The 23,911-nt window shown below is 44.9% G+C and overlaps 1 protein-coding gene across 8 annotated transcripts in view; it reads right to left on the bottom strand.

The window, feature by feature from the left end:
* The window catches only part of PTK2B (protein tyrosine kinase 2 beta), a 96,336-nt gene that overhangs the window by 5,406 nt on the left and 67,019 nt on the right, over positions 1–23,911 (bottom strand). For 6 of the 8 annotated variants that reach the window (XM_072926231.1, XM_072926228.1, XM_072926226.1 and 3 more), the window contains 8 exons: positions 23,205–23,313; positions 23,052–23,117; positions 18,911–19,036; positions 11,387–11,533; positions 8,537–8,572; positions 7,191–7,218; positions 2,809–2,855; positions 1,277–1,420 (listed from right to left, as the gene is read on the bottom strand). In XM_072926231.1, the coding sequence (XP_072782332.1) occupies positions 1,277–1,420; positions 2,809–2,855; positions 7,191–7,218; positions 8,537–8,572; positions 11,387–11,533; positions 18,911–19,036; positions 23,052–23,117; positions 23,205–23,313 (703 nt within the window). The remainder of the gene's footprint in view (positions 1–1,276; positions 1,421–2,808; positions 2,856–7,190; positions 7,219–8,536; positions 8,573–11,386; positions 11,534–18,910; positions 19,037–23,051; positions 23,118–23,204; positions 23,314–23,911) is intronic. The other 2 variants (XM_072926227.1, XM_072926232.1) reach the window with 1 other exon arrangement.

The following is a 23,911-nucleotide window of genomic DNA, read 5'->3' as shown; positions in this document are numbered from 1 at the left end:
GATCAGCCGGAAATGCGGGAATTGGGACCACCATGGATCCAAGGATCCCACGGATCAGCCGGAAATGTGGGAATTGGTCCCGCCATGGATCCCATGGATCAGCTGGAAATGAGGGAATTGGGACCTCCATGGATCCCATGGATCAGCCGGAAATGCGGGAATTGGGATCACCATGGATCCCATGGATCAGCCGGAAATGCGGGAATTGGGATCACCATGGATCCCATGGATCAGCCGGAAATGCGGGAATTGGGATCACCATGGATCCCATGGATCAGCCGGAAATGCAGGAATTGGGATCACCATGGATCCCATGGATCCCATGGATCAGCCGGAAATGCGGGAATTGGGACCTCCATGGATCCCATGGATCAGCCGGAAGTGCGGGAATTGCTCCCACCATGGATCCCATGGATCAGCCGGAAATGCGGGAATTGGGATCACCATGGATCCCATGGATCAGCCGGAAATGCGGGAATTGGGATCACCACGGATCCCATGGATCAGCCGGAAATGCGGGAATTGGGATCACCACGGATCCCATGGATCAGCCGGAAATGCGGGAATTGGGACCATGATGGATCCAAGGATTCCATGGATCAGCCAGGAATGTGGGAATTGGGATCACCATGGATCCAAGGGTAACACGGAGAAGATGAAAATTTTGGAATTGGGATCACCATGGATCCAAGGATCAGCCGGAAATGCGGGAATTGGTGCCACCAAGGATCCAAGGATCCCACGGAGAAGATGAAAATTTTGGAATTGGGACCCCCATGGATCCATGGATCAGCCGGAAATGCGGGAATTGGGACCACCATGGATCCAAGGATTCCAAGGATCAGCCGGAAATGCGGGAATTGGGATCACCATGGATCCAAGGATCCCATGGATCAGCCGGAAATGCGGGAATTTGGACCACCACGGATCCCATGGATCAGCCGGAAATGCGGGAATTGGGATCACCATGGATCCAAGGAAAACATGGAGAAGATGAAAATTTTGGAATTGGGACCACCATGGATCCACGGATCCCATGGATCAGCCGGAAATTTGGGAATTGGGACTACAATGGATCCACGGATCCCAAGGAGGAGATGGAAATTCGGGAATTGGGACCACCACGGATCCAATTATCCCATGGATCAGCCGGAAATTAGGGAATTTCTCCCTCCCACGGGCACAACCTTTTCCCACGACTCCGGGATCCGCTCAGGCCGTGGATTCCCGCCTCCCTCTCCCGTTTTCCCTTGGAATTCCGGGAATTCCGGCCCACCTTGACCACCAGGATGTATCCCTCGGGGGGCACGAGGCCGATCTCGTCCTTCAGCTCCAGCACGGCCCGGACCAGCTCCGTGACGTTCCCGTAGATCCGATCATCCGTGCGGTCCAGCCGGGCCGTGGGCGCCGCCTGCGGGGGCTGAGGGGAAATCCGGGATCGGCCGGATCCCGGGAAAACGGGAATTCCCATCCCGGGAAAAACGGGAGTTCCCATCCCCGGGAAAAACGGGAATTCCCATCCCGGGAAAAACGGGAATTCCCATCCCGGGAAAAACGGGAATTCCCATCCCCGGAAAAACGGGAATTCCCATCCCGGGAAAAACGGGAATTCCCATCCCGGGAAAAACGGGAATTCCCATCCCGGGAAAACGGGAATTCCCATCCCGGGAAAAACGGGAATTCCCATCCCGGGAAAAACGGGAATTCCCATCCCGGGAAAAACGGGAATTCCTATCCCGGGAAAAACGGGAATTCCCATCCCAGGAAAAACGGGAGTTCCCATCCCGGGAAAAACGGGAATTCCCATCCCGGGAAAAACGGGCGTTCCCATCCCGGGAAAAACGGGAGTTCCCATCCCGGGAAAAACAGGAATTCCCATCCAGGGAAAAACGGGAATTCCCATCCCGGGAAAAACGGGAATTCCCATCCCGGGAAAAACGGGAATTCCCATCCCGGGAAAAACGGGAGTTCCCATCCCGGGAAAAACGGGAGTTCCCATCCCGGGAAAAACGGGAATTCCCATCCCGGGAAAAACGGGAATTCCCATCCCGGGAAAAACGGGAGTTCCCATCCCGGGAAAAACGGGCGTTCCCATCCCGGGAAAAACGGGAATTCCCATCCCGGGAAAAAGTCGGGATGGGGATTGGAGAAATCGGAAATTCTGCGCCCGTGGAATGGACTGGGATCGGAAATTGCTTCCCAAGGAAAGCGTTCCGGGATTTTGGGATGGAATTCCTGGAGAATTCCTGCTCCAAGGAAAGGTTGGAGCGATCTGGGATCGTGGGATGGGAATGGGATGGGATTGGAGCTCCATGGATCCCATCCCAAACCATTCCGGGATTCTGGGATTACAGTAATTTGGAATCCATCCCGAGGGATTTTTATGGAATTTGGGGATGGAAAAGGGAAGGGAGACCCTTCCTGGAGTCCAAAATTCCCAAGGAATTCCCAAAATTCCTTCTCCAGGAGGAATCGGGATGGGGATGGATCCAATCCCAGGCTGGGAGAGCCGGGAATGTTCCCCTGGATCAGGGAAGGATCCAGGGAATCCTTGGAGCCGCTTCCCGATCCCAAAGGGGCTCCGGGAGAGCTGGAATTTGGGGAAGGGCTGGAGGGGCAGGAAAGGGGAGTTTGGGATTTTTGGGATTTTGGGAAGAAATTCCTGGATCCGGAGAATCCCTGGATCCTTGGGAGCGCCCAAGGAAAGGTTGGAGCATCCCGGAATTCCTTGAAAATCCCTTTCCCACTCGAACCCTGCTGGAATTCTTTGGGAATTCCACGATCCCGATCCCGGCCCCCGGTTCTCACCTGAGCCCCGAATCTCGGCGGCTTCTGGGGGGGCCCCGTGAATTGGGCTGCGGGAAAGAGGGAAAATGTTCCCCGGGATCCCAAAATTTCCCAGATCCCAAAATTTCCCAGATCCCAAAATTTGTCATATCCCAAAATTTCCCAGATCCCGAAATTTAGTGGATCCCAAAATTTTCCGTAGCCCAAAATTTCCCAGATCCCAAGAGTTCCCAGATCCCAAAATTTCCCAGATCCAGAAATTTCCCGGATCCCAAAATTTCCTGGATCCCAGATCTTCCCAGCTTCCCGAAATTTCCCATATCCCAAAATTTCCCATATCCCAAAATTTCCCACATCCCAAAATTCCCAGATCCCAAAATTTCTCAGATCCCAAAATTTCCCTCATCCCAAAATTTGCCGTATCCCAAAATTTCCCAGATCCCAAAATTTCCCAGATCCCGAAATTTCCCAGCTTCCCAAAATTTCCCAGATCCCAAGAATTCCCGGATCCCAAAATTTCCCGGATCCCAAAATTTCTCAAATCCAAAAATTTCCCAATCCCAAAATTTCTCGGATCCCAAAATTTCCCGGATTGAAAATTTCCCAGATCCCAAAATTTCCCAGATCCCAAAATTTCCTGGATCCCAAAATTTCCCAGATCCAAAAATTTCCCGGATCCCAAAATTTCGCAGCTTCCCAAAATTTCCCGGATTCCAAAACTTCCTGGATCCCAAAATTTCCCGAATCCCAAAATTTCCCAGATCCCAAAATGTCCCAGATCCCAAAATTTGTCATATCCCAAAATTTCCCGTATCCCAAAATTTCCCAGATCCCAAAATTTCCCATATCCCAAAATTTCCCAGATCCCAAAATTTCCCGTATCCCAAAATTTCCCAGATGCCACAATTTCCCACATCCCAATATTTCCCAGATCCCAAAATTTCCCAGATCCCAAGAGTTCCCAGCTTCCCGAAATTTCCCTGATCCCGAAATTACCCAGATCCCAAAATTTCCTAATCCCAAAATTTTCCAGATCCCAAAATTTCCCGGATCCCAAAATTCCCAGATCCCAAAATTTCCCGGATCCCAAAATTTCCCGGATCCCAAAATTTCCCAGATCCCAAAATTTCCCAGATCCCAAAATTTCCTGGATCCAAAATTTCCCAGATCCAAAAATTTCCCAGATCCAAAATTTGCCGTATCCCAAAATTTCCCGAGTCCCAAAATTTCCCGGATCCCAAAATTTCCCAGATCCCAAAATTTCCCAGATCCCAAAATTTCTCAGCTTCCCAAAATTTCCCAGATCCCGAAATTTCCCGGATCCCAACATTTCCTGTATCCAAAATTACCCAGATTCCAAAATTTCCCAGATCCCAAAATTTCCCGGATCCCAAGAATTCCCATCTTCCCAAAATTTCCCTGATCCCAAAATTTCCCAGATCCCAAAATTTCCCAGATGCCGAAATTTCCCTGATCCCGAAATTTCCCGGATCCCAACATTTCCCAGATCCTAAAATTTGCTGTATCCCAAAATTTCCCAGATCCCAAATTTCCCACCTTCCCGAAATTTCCCGGATCCTGAAATTTCCCGGATCCCAAAATTTCCCGTATCCAAAAATTTCCCGGATCCAAAAATGTCCCAGATCCTGAAATTTCCCGGATCCCAAAATTTCCCAGATCCCAAAATTTCCTAAATCCCAAAATTTCCCGGATCCCAAAATTTCCTGGATCCTCAAATTTCCCAGATCCCAAAATTTCCCAGATCCCAAGAGTTTCCAGCTTCCCCAAATTTCCCAGATCCCAAAATTTCCCAGATGCAAAAATTTCCCGGATCCCAAAATTTCCCGGATCCCAAAATTTCCCGGCTTCCCAAAATTTCCCGTATCCCAAAATTTCCCAGATTCCAAGAATTCCCAGCTTCCCAAAATTTCCCGTATCCCAAAATTTCCCAGATCCTAAAATTTCCCAGATCCCAAACTTTGCCGTATCCCAAAAATTCCCAGATCCCAAGAGTTCCCAGATCCCAAAATTTTCCAGATCCAAAATTTCCCGGATCCAAAATTTCCCGGATCCCAAAGTTTCCTGTATCCCAAAATTTCCCAGATCCCAAAATTTTCCTGGGTCCCGAAATTTCCCGGATCCCAAAATTTCCCGGCTTCCCAAAATTTCCCAGACCCCAAAATTTCCCGGCTTCCCAAAATTTCCCAGATCCAAAACTTTCCCAGATCCAAAAATTTCCTGTATCCCAAAATTTCCCAGATCCAAAATTTCCCAGATCCCAAAAATTTCCCAGATCAAAAAATTTCCCATATCCAAAATTTGCCGTATCCCCAAATTTCTCAGATCCCAAATTTTCCCGTATCCCAAAATTTCCCAGATCCCAGAATTTCCCGTATGCCACAATTTTCCGGATCCAAAATTTTCCCAGATCCTAAATTTTCCTTTCCCAAAATTTCCCAGCTTCCCAAAATTTCCCGGACCCCAAAATTTCCCAGACCCCAAAATTTCCCAGATCCCAAAATTTCCTGTATCCCCAAATTTCCCAGATCCCAAAATTTGCCGTATCCCAAAATTTCTCAGATCCCAAAATTTCCCTGATCCCAAAAATTCCCAGATCCCAAAAATTCCCAGATCCCAAAATTTCCCGGATCCAAAAATTTCCCATGTCCCAAAATTTCCCGGATCCCGAAATTTCCCTGATCCCAAAAATTCCCATATCCCAAAATTTCCCTGATCCCAAATTTCCTGGATCCCAAAATTTGCCGTATCCCAAAATTTCCCAGATCCCCAAATTTCCCGGTTGCAGAAATTTCCCGGATCCCAAAATTTCCCAGATCCAAAAATGTCCCAGATCCCAAAATTTCCTAAATCCCAAAATTTCCCGGATCCCAAAATTTCCCTGATCCCAAAATTTCCCGGATCCCAAAATTTCCCAGCTACCAAAATTTCCCGGATCCAAAATTTCCCAGATCCCAAAATTTCCCGGATCCCAAGAATTCCCAGATCCCAAAATTTCCCGGATCCCAAAATTTCCCACATCCAAAATTTCCCAGATCCCAAAATTTCCCGCATCCCAAAATTCACCGTATGCCAAAATTTCCCAGATTCCCAAGATTTCCCTGATCCCAAAATTTCCCGGCTTCCTAAAATTTCTCAGATCCCAAAATTTCCCATATCCCAAAATTTCTCAGATCCAAAAATTTCCCTGATCCCAAAATTTCCCGGCTTCCTAAAATTTCTCAGATCCCAAAATTTCCCAGATCCCAAAATTCCCTGGATCCCAGAATTTCCCAGCTTCCCAGAATTTCCCAGCTTGCCAAAATTTCCCATATCCCAAAATTTCCCGGATCCCAAAATTTCCCAGATCCCAAAATTTCCCAGATCCCAAAATTTCCCATATTCCAAAATTTCCCGTATTCCAAAATTTCCCAGATCCCAAAATTTCCTGTATCCAAAATTTCCCAGATCCCAAAATTTCCCGTATCCCAAAATTTGCCCAGATCCCAAAATTTCCCAGCTCCCCAGAATTTCCCAGATCCAAAATTTCCCAGATCCAAAATTTCCCGGATCCCAAAATTTCCCTGATCCCAAAATTTCCCAGATGCCAAAATTTGCCGGATCCCAAAATTTTCTGGATCCCAAAATTTCCCAGATCCCAAAATTTCCTAAATCCCAAGAGTTCCCAGCTCCCCAAAATTTCCCAGATCCCAAAATTTCCCGGATCCCAAATTTCCCGGATCCCAAAATTTCCCAGATCCTGAAATTTCCCAGCTCCCAAAATTTCCCGGATCCCAAAAATTCCCAGCTTCCCAAAATTTCCCAGATCCCAAAATTTCCCAGATCCAAAATTTCCCAGATCCAAAATTTCCCAGATTCCCAGAATTTCCCAGATCCCAAAATTTCCCACCTTCCTAAAATTTTCCTGATCCCAAATTTCCCAATCCCAAAATTTCCCAGATCCCAAAATTTCTCAGATCCCCAAATTTCCCGGATCCCAAAATTTCCCAGATCCCAAGAGTTCCCAGCTTCCCAGAATTTCCCAAATCCCATAATTTCTCAGATCCCAAAATTTCCCGGATCCAAAAATTTCCAGATCCCAAATTTCCCGGATCCCAAAATTTCCCAGATCCCAAAATTTCCCAGATCCCAAAATTTGTCGTATCCCAAAATTTCCCGTATCCCAAAATTTCCCATATCCCAAAATTTCCCAGCTTCCCGAAATTTCCCAGATCCCAAATTTTCTCAGATCCAAAAATTTCCCAATCCGAAAATTTCCCGGATCCCAAAATTTCCTGGATCCCAAAATTTCCCAGGGGAAATGTGGGATTTCGCAGGTGGAGCATCCCAGGGAAACGTTCCCGAGGTTTTCCAGGGAATTCCGGGTGGGAATGGCGGGAACTCACTGTAATCCGTCTCCTTCTCCGGGAGAAGCTGCGGAGGGAAGAAAATCGGGAATTCGGGTGCCAAAATTTGGGATGGAGGGAGGAAAAACCCCAAAATTTGGGATGGAGGAAAAACCCCAAAATTTGGGATAGAGGAAAAGCCCCAAAATTTGGGAAAAGGGAGGAAAAACCCCAAAATTTGGGAAAAGGGAGGAAAAACCCCAAAATTTGGGATGGAGGAAAAGCCCCAAAAATTGGGATGGAGGGAAAACCCCAAAATTTGGGAAGAGGGAGGAAAAACCCCAAAATTTGGGATGGAGGGAGGAAAACCCCAAAATTTGGGATGGAGGAAAAGCCCCAAAATTTGGGAAGAGGGAGGAAAAACCCCAAAATTTGGGATGGAGGAAAAGCCCCAAAATTTGGGATGGAGAAAAAGCCCCAAAATTTGGGATGAAGGAAGGAAAAACCCCAAAATTTGGGATGGAGGAAAAGCCCCAAAATTTGGGAAAAGGGAGGAAAAACCCCAAAATTTGGGAAAAGGGAGGAAAAACCCCAAAATTTGGGATGGAGGAAAAGCCCCAAAATTTAGGATGGAGGAAAAGCCCCAAAATTTGGGAAGAGGGAGGAAAAGCCCCAAAATTTGGGATGGAGGAAAAGCCCCAAAATTTGGGATGGAGGGAGGAAAAGCCCCAAAATTTGGGACGGAGAAAAAACCCCAAAATTTGGGATGGAGAAAACGCCCCAAAATTTGAGATGGAGGAAAAACCCCAAAATTTGGGATGGAGGAAAAACCCCAAAATTTGGGATGGAGGAAAAGCCCCAAAACTTGGGATGGAGGGAGGGAAAAACCCCAAAATTTGGGATGGGGGGAGGAAAAAGCCCCAAAATTTGGGATGGAGGGAGGGAAAAACCCCAAAATTTGGGATGGAGGGAGGAAAAGCCCCAAAATTTGGGATGGAGGAAAAACCCCAAAATTTGGGAAAAGGGAGGAAAAGCCCCAAAATTTGGGATGGAGGGAGGAAAAGCCCCAAAATTTGGGATGGAGGGAGGAAGAGCCCCAAAATTTGGGATTTAGGAAGAGCTCCAAAATTTGGGAAAAGGGAGAAAAAGCCCCAAAATTTGGGAAAAGGGAGGGAAAACCCCAAAATTTGGGAAAAGGGAGGAAAAACCCCAAAATTCGGGAAGGATCCGGGGATCCAACCCCCCCCTCGGGGTTTCCCATTTTTCGGATCATTTTCCCAAATAAATAAATAAATAAATAAATAAATAAATAAATATTTATGGGAAAAGGAAGAAGGAGGAAAACCCGAATATTCCCAAAAAAGGGTTGGAATTGTTGGAATTCCCGGGATGTGCGGATCGCTCACCGGAGGAGCGGCGCTGTTCAGGAAGATTTTGGGATCCTGGAAAAAAGGGGGAAAATGGTGTGAGGGGTGGGGGAATGGGAAAAATGGGGAAAATTGGGGGAAATTGGGGAAAAGGGGGGAAATGGGGGGAAATGGGAGGGGAAATTGGGGAAAAGAGGGAAAAAGGAGGAAAAGGGGGAAGGGTGAAGGGAAAAAAGGGGGAAAAGGGGAAAAAAGGGAAAATGGGGGAAAAGGAGAAAAAAGGAGGAAAAAGGGCAAATTGAGAAAAAAGGGAAAATGGAGAAAAAAGGGAAAATGGGGAAAAAGGGGAAATGGAGCAAAAAAAGGGAAATGGAGGAAAAAGAGAAAATGCGTAAAAAGCGAAAATGGAGAAAAAAGAGAAAATGGAGAAAAAAAGGGAAATGGGGAAAAAAGGGAAATGGAGAAAAAAGGGAAAATGGGGAAAAAAGGGAAAATGGGGAAAAAAGAGAAAATGGAGAAAAAAGGGGAAATGGAGGAAAAAGAGAAAATGGATAAAAAGGGGAAATGGAGAAAGAAGAGAAAAAAAGGAGAAAAAAGAGAAAAAAGGAGGAAAAATGGAAAAAAAGGAAAAAGGGAAAATGGAGGAAAAGGGGGAAATGCAGAAAAAAGGAAAATGGAGAAAAAAGAGAAAATGGAGAAAAAATGGAAAATGGAGGAAAAAGAGAAAATGGGGAAAAAAAGGGAAAATGGGGAAAAAAAAGAGAAAATGGAGAAAGGATAAGAAATGGATAAAAAAGGGGAAATGGAGAAAAAAGAGAAAAAAAGGAGGAAAAGGAGAAAAAAGGAGGGAAAATGGAGAAAAAAGGAAGAAAAAGAGAAAAAAAGGGGAAAGAGGGAAAATGGGGAAAAAAGGGGAAAATGGAGAAAAAAGGGAAAATGGAGAAAAAAGAGAAAAAAGAAGAAAAAAGAGAAAATGGAGAAAAAAGGGGGAATGGAGGAAAAAGAGAAAATTGAGAAAAAAGAGAAAAAAGGAGGAAAAAGGGAAAAAGGGAGGAAAAAGGGAAAAAAAGGAAAAAGAGAAAAGAGGAGGAAAAGGGGAAAATGGAGAAAAAAAGGAAAAATGGGGAAAAAAGGGAAATGGAGAAAAAAGAGAAAATGGGGAAAAAAGGGAAAATGGAGAAAAAAAGGAAAATGGAGAAAAAAGAAAAAATGGATAAAAAGGGGAAATGGAGAAAAAAGAGAAAAAAAGGAGAAAAAAGAGAAAAAAGGAGGGAAAAGGGAAAAAAAGGAAAAAGAGAAAAAAGGAGAAAAAAGAGAAAATGGAGAAAAAAAGGAAAATGGAGAAAAATGAGAAAATGGAGAAAAAAGAGAAAAAAGGAGGAAAAAGAGAAAAAAGGAGGAAAAAGAGAAAAAAGGAGGAAAAAGGGAAAATGGAGAAAAAAGAGAAAATTGAGGAAAAAGGGAAAATGGAGAAAAAAGGGAAAATGGAGAAAAAAGAGAAAATGGAGGAAAAAGAGAAAAAAGAGGAAAAAGAGAAAAAAGGAGGAAAAGGAGAAAAAAGGAGGGAAAAGGGAAAATGGAGGAAAAGGGAAAATGGAGAAAAAAGGGAAAATGGAGAAAAAAGAGAAAATGGGGTAAAAGGAGAAAATGGGGGAAAAGGGGGAAATTGGGAAAAAAGAAAAAATGGATAAAAAGGGGAAATCGAGAAAAAAGAGAAAGAAAGGAGAAAAAAGAGAAAAAAGGAGGAAAAAGGGGAAAAAAGGGAAAATGGAGAAAAAAGGAAAATGGAGGAAAAAGGGAAAAAAGGAGGAAAAAGGGGAAATGGAGAAAAAAAGGGAAATGGAGGAAAAAGAGAAAATTGAGAAAAAAGAGAAAAAAGGAGGAAAAAGAGAAAAAAGGAGGAAAAAGAGAAAAAAGGAGGAAAAAGAGAAAAAAGGAGGGAAAAGAGAAAAAAGGAGGAAAAAGGGAAAAAAGGAGGAAAAAGGGGAAACGGGAGGAAAAGGGGAATAAAGAGAGGAAAAAGGAGGAAAAGGGGGAAAAGGTGGGAAAAAGGGAGGGGAAAGGGGGAAAAAAGAGGTAAAAATGGGGAAAAAAAAGGAGGAGAAAAGGGTGAAGGGGAAAAAAGGGAAAATGGAGAAAAAAGGGAAAATGGAGAAAAAAGCGGAAACAGAGGAGGAAAGGGGGAAAAGGGAGGAAAAAGGGAATAAAGGGAGGAAAAAGGGGGAAAAGGGGGAGAAAAGGTGGGAAAAGGGGAAAAGGTGGGAAAATGGGAGGGGAAAGGGGGAAAAAAGAGGTAAAAATGAGGAAAAAAAGGGGAAATGGAGAAAAAAGAGAAAATGGAGAAAAAAGGGGGAAATGGAGAAAAAAAGGAAAATGGAGAAAAAAAGGAAAATGGAGAAAAAAGGGGAAATGGAGAAAAAAAGAGAAAATTGAGAAAAAAAGGAAAATGGAGAAAAAAGAGAAAATGGAGAAAAAAGAGAAAATTGAGGAAAAAGAGAAAAAAGGAGGAAAAAGAGAAAAAAGGAGGAAAAAAAGAAAAAAGGAGGAAAAAGGGAAAAAAAGGAGGAAAAAGGGGAATAAAGGGAGGAAAAAGGGGAATAAAGGGAGGAAAAAGCGGGAAAAAGGGGGAGAAAAGGTGGGAAAAGGGGGAAAAGGGGGAAAAGGTGGGAAAAGGGGGAAAAGGTGGGAAAATGGGAGGGGAAAGGGGGAAAAAAGGGGAATAAAGGGAGGAAAAAGGGGGAAAAGGGGGAGGAAAGGTGGGAAAATGGGAAGGAAAAGGGGGAAAAGGTGGGAAAATGGGGAAAAGGAGGAATAAAGGGAGGAAAAAGGGGGAAAAGGGGGAAAAGGTGGGAAAATGGGAGGAAAAGGGAAAAAGGGGAATGTCCTGACCAGGCTCTGGACCTCCTGGTGGAGCCAGCGCTGGTCCTCCAGCATCTCCTTGTGCTGCCGCTCCAGCGCCGCCTCCAAGCGCCGCCGCTCCCGCCCCAGCAGCTCCTGCGCCTCCTCCCGACTGCCCGGCCGCTGGAAATCCTCCTCCTGGAATCGTATCCCGGAAAAAACCGGGATCGGGGAGCGGGAATGGGGGATGGATTCAATCCCGGGCTGGGAGAGCCAAAGTGGGGACAGGGAAGGGACCGGGGGATCCCAAAGGGGTCCGGGAGGGAATTTGGGGATGGGATGGAGGGTGGGACACAGGGAATGGAATTCCCAGTGGGAAAGGGGAGCTTGGGATTTTGGGATCTGGGGCAGGAATTCCCGGCTGGGCTGGAATTCCCAGAGAATCCCTGGATCCCTGGGAATGTCCAAGGGTGGGTTTGGGTCACCCCGGGATGGTGGGAAGTGTCCCTGGGATGGGATTGGAGGTCCATGGATCCCACCCAAACAATTCTGGGTTTCTGGGATCGAGGACACTCAGGATCCATCCCGAGGGGTTTTTATGGAATTCGGGGATGGAAAAGTCCTGAATTCCCAGTGAAGCCCCTGGATCCCAAAATTCCTTCTCCAGGATGAATCGGGGCGGGAATGGAGCTTGGGATTTTGGGATCTGGGGAGGAATTCTGGCTGGGCTGGAATTCCCAGAGAATCCCTGGGAGTGTCCAAGGAAAGGTGGGATCACGCTGGGATCGGGATTGGAATGGGATGGGATTGAAGGTCCATGGATCCCATCCCAAACCATTCCGGGATTCTGGGATCGAGGACGCTCAGGATCCATCCCGAGGGATTTTATGGAATTTGGGGATGGAAAAGTCCTGAATTCCCAGTGAAGCCCCTGGATCCCAAAATTCCTTCTCCAGGAGGAATCGGGATGGGGATGGATCCAATGCCAGGCTGGGAGAGCCGGGAATGTTCCCCTGGATCAGGGAAGGAATGGGGAAAAGGAGAAAAAAAAGGAGAAAAAAAAAGGAGAAAAAAAAAGGAGAAAAAAAAGGAGAAAAAAAAAGGAGGAAAAAAAAGGAGAAAAAAAAAAGGAGGAAAAAAAAGGGGGAAAGAGGAAAAGGAGAAAAGGGAGAATTGGGAGAAAAATGGAAAATGGGGTAAAAGGGTGAAAAGGAAAAAAAAAAAGAAGGAAAAGAAGGAAAATGGGGGAAAAGGGGAGAAAAGGGAGAAAAATGGGGATAAAAGGGCGAAAAATGGGGATGTGGAAAAGGGGGAAAATGGGGAAAAGCGAAAAAATGAGGGAAAATGGGGAAAAGGAGAAAAAAGGGGAAAGGGGGAAAGGGAAATTTGGGATGAAGGAGGGGAAAAGGCAGAAAAGGGAAAAAAGGGGAAAAATGGGAAAAGAGGAAAACAGTGGAGGTGGAAAAGGGGGAAAAGGGAGAAAATGGGGGAAAAAAGAGGAAAAGAGGCAGAAAAGGGAGAAAATGGGAAAAATGGGGGGAAAGGGGAGAAAATGGGAAAAATGGGGAGAATGGGGGAAAAGTAGGGAAAATGTGGGAAAAGAGGGGAAAAGTAGGGGAAAATAGGAAAAACCGGGGAAAAGGAGGGAAAAACAAGGGAAATTGGGGGGAAATGGGGAAAAATGGGGGGAAAAGGGGAGAAAATGGGAAAAAATGGGGGAAAAGTGGGGAAAATGTGGGAAAAGAGGGGAAAAATAGGGAAAAATAGGAAAAACTGGGGAAAAGGAGGGAAAAATAGGAAAAACTGGGGAGAAGGAGGGAAAACCAAAGGGAAAATGGGGGGAAATGGGGAAAAGGGGACAAAATGGGAAAAATGGGGGGAAAGTAGGGAAAATGTTGGAAAAAGAGGGGAAAAATAGGGGAAAATAGGAAAAACTGGGGGAAAAGAGGGAAAACCAAGGGGAAAATGTTGGAAATGGGGGAAAATGGGGGGAAAAGGGGAGAAAATGGGAAAAAATGGGGGAAAGGGGGAAAAATGGGAAAACATGGGGGAAAGGAGGGGGAAAATGTGGGAAAAATAGGAAAAACTGGGGAAAAGAGAGCAAAAGGGGAGAAAATGGGAAAAATGGGGGGAAAGTAGGGGAAAATCTGGGAAAAAGAGGGGAAAAGTAGGGAAAAATAGGAAAAATTGGGAAAAAGGAGGGAAAAACAAGGGGAAAATGGGAGGAAATGGGGGAAAGAGGAAAAGAGGAGAAAATGGGAAAAAATGGGGGAAAAGTAGGGAAAATGTGGGAAAAGAGGGGAAAAGTCGGGAAAAATAGGAAACACCGGGGAAAAGAGAGGAAAAGAGGAGAAAATGGGAAAAAATGGGAGAAAAGTTGGGAAAAATGTGGGAAAAAGAGGGGAAAAGGGAGGGAAAAATAGGAAAAACTGGGGAAAAGAGGGAAAACCAAGGGGAAAATGGGGGGAAATGGGGAAAAGAGGAGAAAATGGGAAAAATGAGGGAAAAGTAGGGAAAATGTGGGAAAAGAGAGGAAAAATAGGGAAAAATAGGAAAAACTGGGGAAAAGAGAGCAAAAGGGGAGAAAATGGGGAAAATGGGGGGAAAGTAGGGAAAAATCTGGGAAAAAGAGGGGAAAAGTAGGGAAAAATAGGAAAAACTGGGAAAAAGGAGGAAAAAATAGGAAAAACTGGGGGAAAAGAGGGAAAACCAAGGGAAAATGGGGGGAAATGGGGAAAATGGGGGGAAAAGGGGAGAAAATGGGAAAAAATGGGGGAAAAGTAGGGAAAATGTGGGAAAAGAGGGGAAAAATAGGGAAAAATAGGAAAAACTGGGGAAAAGGAGGGGAAACCAAGGGGAAAATGGGGGGAAATGGGGAAAAATGGGAGGAAAAGGGATAGAAAATGGGAAAAAATGGGGGCAAAGTAGGGAAAATGTGGGAAAAGAGGGGAAAAGTAGGGAAAAATAGGAAAACTGGGGGAAAAGAGGGAAAAACAAGAGGAAAATGGGAGGAAATGGGGAAAAATGGGGGGAAAAGGGGAGAAAATGGGAAAAAATGGGGGGGAAAGTAGGGGAAATGTGGGAAAAGAGGGGAAAAATAGGGAAAAATAGGAAAAACTGGGAAAAAGGAGGGGAAAATAGGAAAAACTGGGGAAAAGGAGGGAAAACAAGAGGAAAATGGGGGGAAATGGGGGGAAAAGGGGAAAAGGGGACAAAATGGGAAAAAATGGGGGAAAGGAGAGGAAAACCTAGGGAAAACTAGAAAAAACTCGGGAAAAGAGAGGAAAAGGGGAGAAAATGGGAAAAATGGGGGGAAAGTAGGGAAAATCTGGGAAAAAGAGGGGAAAAATAAGGAAAAATAGGAAAAACTGGGGAAAAGGAGGGAAAAACAAGAGGAAAATGGGAGGAAATGGGGGAAAGAGGAAAAGAGGAGAAAATGGGAAAAAATGGGAGAAAAGTAGGGAAAATGTGGGAAAAGAGGGGAAAAGTAGGGAAAAATAGGAAAAACTGGGGAAAAGGAGGGAAAACCAAGGGGAAAATGGGGGAAAATGGGGGAAAGAGGAAAAGAGGAGAAAATGGGAAAAAATGGGGGAAAAGTAGGGAAAATGTGGGAAAAGAGGGGAAAATAGGGAAAAATAGAAAAAAAACGGGGAAAAGAGAACAAAAGGGGAGAAAATGGGAAAAATGGGGGGAAGTAGGGGAAAATCTGGGAAAAAGAGGGGAAAAGGGAGGGAAAAATAGGAAAAACTGGGGAAAAAGGAGGGGAAAATAGGAAAAACTGGGGGAAAAGAGGGAAAACCAAGGGGAAAATGGGGGGAAAGTAGGGAAAAATGGGGGGAAAAGGGGACAAAATGGGAAAAAATGGGGGCAAAGTAGGGAAAATGTGGGAAAAGAGGGGAAAAATAGGAAAAACTGGGGAAAAGGAGGGAAAACCAAGGGGAAAATGGGGGGAAATGGGGGAAAGAGAAAAAGAGGAGAAAATGGGGAAAAATGGGAGAAAAGTAGGGAAAAATGTGGGAAAAAGAGGGGAAAAGTAGGGAAAAATAGGAAAAACTGGGGAAAAGAGAGCAAAAGGGGAGAAAATGGGGAAAATGGGGGGAAAGTAGGGGAAATGTGGGAAAAAGAGGGGAAAATAGGGAAAAATAGGAAAAACTGGGGAAAAGGAGGGAAAAACAAGAGGAAAATGGGAGGAAATGGGGGAAAGAGGAAAAGAGGAGAAAATGGGAAAAATGGGGGAAAAGCAGGGGAAAATGTGGGAAAAAGAGGGGAAAAGTAAGGAAAAATAGGAAAAAAATGGGAAAAGGAGGGAAAACCAAAGGGAAAATGGGGGGAAATGGGGAAAAGTTGGGAAAAACAAGGGAAAAATGAGGAAATTGGGTTTCCAGCAGGGAGAGGCAGCCACGGGGGAATTTTGGGATCACAACCGGCTGGAAAATCCCCCTCCGGAATTTCAGGCGGGATCCCACGGTGGGAGCGGGAGGAGGAACCCGAAAATCCATTCCACGCTCGGATTTTTGGGAACGCCACGCCAGAAAATTTGGGATACGGGGACGGGGGGGATGGAGACGTCCCAAAGGAGGAAACGTCCGTCGGGAATGGGATCGGACATTCCCAAGGATCCAACGTGGAGCCGGAAGCAGCCAGAAGCAGCGGGAAGCAGCAGCGGGAAGCGGAGCCCAAAAATCGGATGGTTTTTGGGGATTGGGAATTCCTCTGGATGGAGGATCCCAAAAGGAAGCGGAGCCCAAAAATCGGATTTTTGAGGATTGGGAATTCCTCTAATGGAACAATTTTTGAGGATTGGGAATTCCTCTGGATGGAGAATCCCAGTGGGAACTGGATCCCAAAAATGGGATTTTTGAGGATTGGGAATTCCTCCAATGGGACAATTTTTGAGGATTGGGAATTCCACCGATGCCGAATCCCAATGGGAACTGGATCCCAAAAATGGGATTTTTGAGAATTGGGAATTCCTCTGGATGCTGAATCCCAGTGGGAAGTGGATCCCAAAAACAGGAGGATTTTTGAGGATTGGGAATTCCTCCAATGGGACAATTTTTGAGGATTGGGAATTCCTCCAGATGGCAAATCCCAACGCGAAGTGGATCCCAAATATTGGAGGATTTTTGAGGATTGGGAATTCCTCTAATGGGACAATTTTTGAGGATCAGGAATTCCACTGGAATGCCGAATCCCCCTGGAAGTGGATCCCAAAAACGGGACCATTTTTGAGGATTGGGAATTCCTCCAGATGCCAAATCCCAACGGGAAGTGGATCCCAAAAATTGGAGGATTTTTGGGGATTGGGAATTCCTCTGGATGCGAAATCCCAGCGGGAAGTGGATCCCAAAAATCAGATGGTTTTTGGGATTGGGAATTTATTTGGATACTGGATCCCAGTGGGAAGTGGATCCCAAAAATGAGAGAATTTTTGGGGATTGGGAATTCCTCTGGATGGAGAATCCCAACGGGAACTGGATCCCAAAAATGGGATTTTTGAGGATTGGGAATTCCTCTAATGGGACAATTTTTAAGGATCGGGAATTCCTCCGGATACTGAATCCCAATGGGAAGAGGATCCCAAAAATGGGATTTTTGGGGATTGGGAATTCCTCTAACGGGACAATTTTCAAGGATTGGGAATTCCACCGGATGCCGAATCCCAATGGGAATTGGATCCCAGAAATGGGACGATTTTTGGGGATTGGGAATCCCTCTAACGGGAAAATTTTTGAGGATCGGGAATTCCTCCGGATGCCGAATCCCAATGGGAACTGGATCCCAAAAATGGGAGGATTTTTGGGGATTGGGAATTCCTCTGGATGTCAAATCCCAACAGGAAGCGGATCCCAAAAATGGGAGGATTGTTGAGGATTGGGAATTCCTCTAATGGGTCAATTTTTAAGGATTGGGAATTCCTCCGGATGCCGAATCCCAGTGGGAACTGGATCCCAAAAATGGGAGGATTTTTGGGGATTGGGAATTCCTCCAAATGCCAAATCCCAATGGAAAGTGGATCCCAAAAATGGGATTTTTGAGGATTGGGAATTCCTCTAACGGGTCAATTTTTGAGGATTGGGAATTCCTCCAGATGTGAAATCCCACTGGGAACTGGATCCCAAATATTGGAGGATTTTTGAGGATTGGGAATTCCTTTGGATACCGAATCCCAGTGGGAAGCGGATCCCAAATATTGGAAGATTTTTGAGGATTGGGAATTCCTCTAACGGGACAATTTCTAAGGATTGGGAATTCCTCCAGATGCCAAATACCACGGGGAAGTGGATCCCAAAATTGGAGGATTTTTGAGGATCGAGAATTCCCCCAGATGGTGAATCCCAATGGGAAGTGGATCCCAAAAATGGGAGGATTTTTGAGGATTGGGAATTCCTCTAATGGGTCAATTTTTAAGGATCGGGAATTCCGCCAGATGCCAAATCCCACTGGGAACTGGATCCCAAAAATGGGAGGATTTTGGGGGATTGGGAATTCCTCTGGATGGAGAATCCCAATGGAAAGTGGATCCCAAAAAATGGACTATTTTTAAGGATTGGGAATTCCTCCGGATGCTGAATCCTACCGGGAAGAGCATCCCAAAAATGGGATTTTTGAGGATTGGGAATTCCTCTAACGGGACAATTTTCAAGGATTGGGAATTCCTTCAGATGCCAAATCCCAACGCGAAGTGGATCCCAAAAACGGGACCATTTTTGAGGATTGGGAATTCCTCTAACGGGACAATTTTTAAGGTTCGGGAATTCCTCTGGATGCCAAATCCCACTGGGAAGTGGATCCCAAAAATTGGAGGTTTTTTGAGGATTGGGAATTTCTTTGGATGCCGAATCCCAACGGGAAGCGGATCCCAAAAATTGGAGGATTTTTGAGGATTGGGAATTTATTTGGATACTGAATCCCAACGGGAAGTGGATCCCAAAAATGGGATTTTTGAGGATTGGGAATTCCTCTAACGGAACAATTTTTAAGGATTGGGAATTCCACCGATGCTGAATCCCAACGGGAAGCGGATCCCAAAAATGGGAGGATTTTTGAGGATTGGGAATTTATTTGGATGCCAAATCCCAACAGGAAGCGGATCCCAAAAATGGGATTTTTGAGGATTGGGAATTCCTCTAATGGGACAATTTTCAAGGATTGGAAATTCCTATGGATGCCAAATCCCACTGGGAAGTGGATCCCAAAATTGGGATTTTTAAGGATTGGGAATTCCACCGGATGCCAAATCCCACTGGGAAGTGGATCCCAAAAATTGGAGGATTTTTGAGGATTGGGAATTCCTCTGGATGTCAAATCCCAACGGGAAGCGGATCCCAAAAATGGGACCATTTTTGGGGATTGGGAATTCCTCTAACAGGACATTTTTTAAGGATTGGGAAGATCTCCAGATGCCGAATCCCATTGGGAAGCGAATCCCAGAGGATCCCAAAAATGGGATTTTTCAGGATTGGGAATTCCTCCAGGTGCCAAATCCCAATGGGAAGTGGATCCCAAAAATGGGATTTTTGAGGATCGGGAATTCCTGGGGACGCCGAATCCCGTCGGGAATTCCGGCCTTACCCTCATGCTGTGGCGCTTGAAGCCGTTGTGCCGGGCGGGCGGCGGCGTGCGCCGGGAATGCGCCGGGCTCGGGAACTCGGCGGGGCTGGCGAGGGTGGGAGAGCTGGCGCAGAGCCCCTCCGGAACCTGGGAATTCCAAATTCCCCCAAAATTTGGGAATTGCGGGAGAAGCCGATGGGAAGGGATTGGCGCGGACGCACGGACGGAGCGGCAGCACGGAGAGAGCGGGAATTGCGCCGGGAGCCGGCCCAGAGCAGGATCGGCCTCAGCTAAAAGGGGCCTTGGGAATTTTGGGGATTTTTTGGGGATTTTTGGGAATATTTTGGGATTTTTTGGGATTTTTTGGGGGGATATTTCGGGATATTTTGGGATATTCTGGCCTCCGAACAGCGGGAATTGCACCAGGAGCCAACCCGGATTGTGATTGGCCTCATCCTAAAAGTGGCCCTGGGATATTTTGGGATTTTTTGGGATGTTTTGTGATTATTTGAGATATTTTGATATTTTTGGGGATTTTTGGGGATTTTTTGGGAGGATATTTTGGGATATTTTGGGTTATTCTGGCCTCCGAACAGCATTAATTGCGCCGGGAGCCGGCCCGGAGCGGGATCGGCCTCGGCTAAAAGGGGCCTTGGGAGTTTTTGGGATATTTTGGGAATATTTTGGGATTTTTTTGGGTTTTTTTGGGATTTTTGGGGTTTTTTTGCAGATATTCCGGGATTTTTTTTACATTTTGGCCTCCAAAGAGCGGGAATTGTGCCAGGAACCGACCTGGATCAGGATCAGCCTCGTCCTAAAAATGGGTTTGGGATTTTTTGGGATATTTTTGGATTTTTTGGGATTTTTTGGGATTTTTTGGGATTTTTTGGGATTTTTTCGGATTTTTTGGGGATATTTTGGGATATTTTGGAATATTTGTGGATTTTTGGGGAATTTTTTGGGATATTTTGGGATATTCTGGCCTCCGAACAGCAGGAATTGCGCCGGGAGCCGGCCTGGAGCGGGATCGGCCTCGGCCCAAAAGTGGCCTTGGGATTTTTTGGGATTTTTTTGGGGATATTTTGGGATATTTTTGGGGATATTTTTGTGATTTTTTTTTTAGATATTCCGGGATTTTTTGGATATTCTGGCCTCTGAAGAGCAGGAATTGCGCCAGGAGCTGGCCCGGAGCGGGATCGGCCTCATCCTAAAAGTGGCCTTGGGATTTTTTGGGATTTTTTTTTGGTATTTTGGGATATTTTGGGATATTTTGGGATTTTTGTGGATTTTTTGTGGATTTTTGGGGTTTTTTGGGGGATATTTTGGGATATTCTGGCCTCCAAACAGCAGGAATTGCACCTGGAGCCAACCCGGATTGTGATTGGCCTCATCCTAAAAGTGGCCTTGGGATTTTTTGGGATATTTTGGGATATTTTGAGATTATTTGAGATATTTTGAGATTTTTTTGGATTTTTGGGGATTTTTTGGGGGGATATTCCGGGATTTTTTGGGATATTCTGGCCTCCGAAGAGCGGGAATTGCACTGGGAGCCGGCCCGGAGCGGGATCAGCCTCATCCTAAAAGTGGCCATGGGAGTTTTTGGGATTTTTTTGGGATATTTTGGGATATTTTGGGATGTTTTGGGATTTTTTTGAGATATTTTGAGATTTTGGGGGTTTTTTTGGGGGGTATTTTGGGATTTTTTTTGATATTTTGGCCTCTGAAGAGCAGGAATTGCACCAGGAGCTGTCCTGGATCAGGATTGGCCTCGTCCTACAAGTGGCCTTGGGATTTTGGGGATATTTGGGAATATTTTGGGATGTTTTGGGATATTTTGGGATTTTTTGTGATTTTTTTGGGGATATTTTGGATATTCTGGCCTCCAAACAGCAGGAATTGCACCCGGACCAAACCTGGATCGGGATTAGTCTCGTCCTAAAAGTGGAATTGGTATATTTTGGGATATTTTCCGACTTTTTGGTGATATTTTGGGGTTTTAGGATTTTTTTGAATTTTTTGGGGGATATTTTGGGATATTCTGGCCTCCGAACAGCGGGAATTGTGCCGGGAGCCGGCCCGGAGCGGGATCGGCCTCGGCCCAGAAGTGGCCTTGGGATTTTTGGGGATTTTTTGGGGATTTTTTGGGGATTTTTTGGGATATTTTGGGATTTTTGTGGATTTTTTGTGATTTTTTTGGGGTGTTTTTGGGATTTTTTGGGATATTCTGGCCTCCGAACAGCAGGAATTGCACCAGGAGCCAACCCGGATTGTGATTGGCCTCGTCCTAAAAGTGGCCCTGGGATTTTTGGAGATATTTTGGAATATTTTGGGATTTTTGGAGCTATTTTGAGATATTTGGAGATATTTGGAGATTTGTTTGGATTTTTTGTGATTTTTGGGGTTTTTTTTTGGGGATATTTTGGGATATTTTGGCCTCTAAAGAGCGGGAATTGCTCAGGGAGCTGACCCAGATCAGGATCGACCTCGTCCTAAAAGTGGGCTTGGAATTTTTTGGGATATTTTGGAATATTTTGGGATGTTTTGGAGATATTTTGGAGATATTTTGAGATTTTGGGGGAATTTCAGGGATTTTTTTGGGGATATTTTGGGATTTTTTTTATATTCTGGCCTCTGAAGAGCGGGAATTGCACCAGGAGCTGACCTGGATCAGGATTGGCCTCGTCCTAAAAGTGGGCTTGGGATATTTTGGGATATTTTGGGATATTTTGGGATGTTTTGGGATTTTTTAGGGGTTGTTTTTGATATTTTGGGATATTTTGAATATTTTGGAATATTTTGGGGTATTTTGGGATACTTTAGGATTTTTTGGGGGCATATATTGTGATATGTTGAATATTTTGGGATATTTTGTGATTTTGGGGGGGACATTTTGTGATATTTTGAATAGTTTGGAATATTTTGGGATATTTTAGGATTTTTTGGGGGGATATTTTGTGATATTTTGAATATTTTGGAATATTTTGGGATATTTTGGAATATTTTGGGATATTTTCAGACATTTTGGGATACTTTAGGATTTTTGGGGGGATATATTGTGATATGCTGAATATTTTGGGATATTTTGGGTATTTTGGGATATTTTGGGATATTTTGAATATTTTGGAGTATTTTGGGATATTTTGGGATCTTTTGGGTTATTTTAGGATTTTTTGGGGGGGATACATTGTGATATTTTGAATATTTTGGAATATTTTGGAATATTTTGGGATATTTTAGGATTGTCTGGGGGATATTTTGTGATATTTGGAATATTTTGGAATATTTTGGGATACTTTAGGATTTTTTGGGGGGATACATTGTGATACTTTGAATATTTTGGAATATTTTGGGATATTTTGGAATATTTTGGGATATTTTGGGATATTTTGGAATATTTTGGGGTATTTTCAGATATTTTAGGATTTTTTGGGGGATATTTTGTGATACTTTGAATATTTTGGGATATTTTGGGATATTTTGGAATATTTTGGGATATTTTGGGATATTTTGGAATATTTTGGGGTACTTTCAGATATTTTAGGATTTTTTGGGGGGATATTTTGTGATATTTTGAATATTTTGGAATATTTTGGGATATTTTGTGATATTTTGGAATATTTTGGAATATTTCGGGGTATTTTCAGATATTTTGGAATATTTTGGAATATTTTGGGATATTTTCAGATATTTTCAGATATTTTAGGATTTTTTTGGGGGGATACATTGTGATATTTTGAATATTTTGGAATATTTTGGGATATTTTAGGATTGTCTGGGGGATATTTTGGGATATTTTGAATATTTTGGAATATTTTGGGATATTTTCGGATATATTGTGATATTTTGAATATTTTGGAATATTTTTGGATATTTTCAGATATTTTGGGATATTTTAGGATTTTTTGGGGGGATACATCGTGATATTTTGAATATTTTGGAATATTTTGGGATATTTCCGGATATTCTGGGACATTCTGACCTCCCAAGAACTTCGGAGTTTTTCCAACCTCAACGATTCCGGAATTCCGCGACGGCGAGCGCGGATCGCCCCCGATCCCAAAAATCCGCCGGATTCCCGGGATCCCCCCCAAATTCCCAAATTCCCAAATTCCCAAATTCCCAAATTCCCAAATTCCCAAACAATTCCGGCACGCAGCCTCACCTGGAATTGCAGTTTGGGCGCCAGGAGGTTATTCTGGGATGGCGCCTTGAACTGGGGCCTGCTGGGCTGCGGGACAACGGGAGAAAAGCGGGAATTCCCCCGGATCCGGGAATTCGGGAATTCCGGACCCGCCTCCCGCCCGCCCATCCCAACCTTGGGCGGCGGCTCCTGGAATTCCGGCGGCTCCAGGATTTTGGGGGGGCGGTGGCGGCCGCTCCGCTCCTGCTCCTCGGCCACCTCCTTCTCCATCAGGTAAATGTCGCTGCGGAAAAACGGGACACGGAGTGACGATCCCGGAATTCCCGGGAATTCCCAGCGGGCGGGGCAGGGAGGGACGGGAGTGGCACCGGAGCGGAATTCCCAGCGGAATTCCCGGGAATTCCCTTTCCCTTCCAGCCCATTCCAAAGGGGCTCCGATGCTCCTCCAAGCCCAAAATTTTCCATAAAAATTCCCAATCCCAAACTTTTCCATAAAAACTCTTAATCCCAAACTTTTCCCAGATTTTCCCACCACATTCCCAACTTTCCATCGCACTCCAGAATTCCCAGCCTTGGAGACCCTTTGGAATTGGAGCATTTTGCTTCCTGGGAAAGTCTCTAAACCCAAATTTTCCATAAAAACTCCCAATCCCAAACTTTTCCCCCACATTCCCACCGTCCCATCGCTCCGGGGACCCTCGGGAATTCCCGTCCCACCTGAGGCTGCAGAATTTGGAATTTGGGCTTAGAGAATTGGAACATTTCGCTCTCCAGCAAAGCCTCTAAACCCAAACTTTTCCATAAGAATTCCCAATCCCAGACTTCTCCCTCACATTCCCACCGTCCCATCGCTTTGGGGACCCTCCGGAATTCCCGTCCCA

This window comes from Taeniopygia guttata, chromosome 3 (genome assembly GCF_048771995.1).
Source record: "Taeniopygia guttata chromosome 3, bTaeGut7.mat, whole genome shotgun sequence".
NCBI lineage: Eukaryota > Metazoa > Chordata > Aves > Passeriformes > Estrildidae > Taeniopygia > Taeniopygia guttata.
This window is presented reverse-complemented; position numbering and strand designations above follow the sequence as displayed.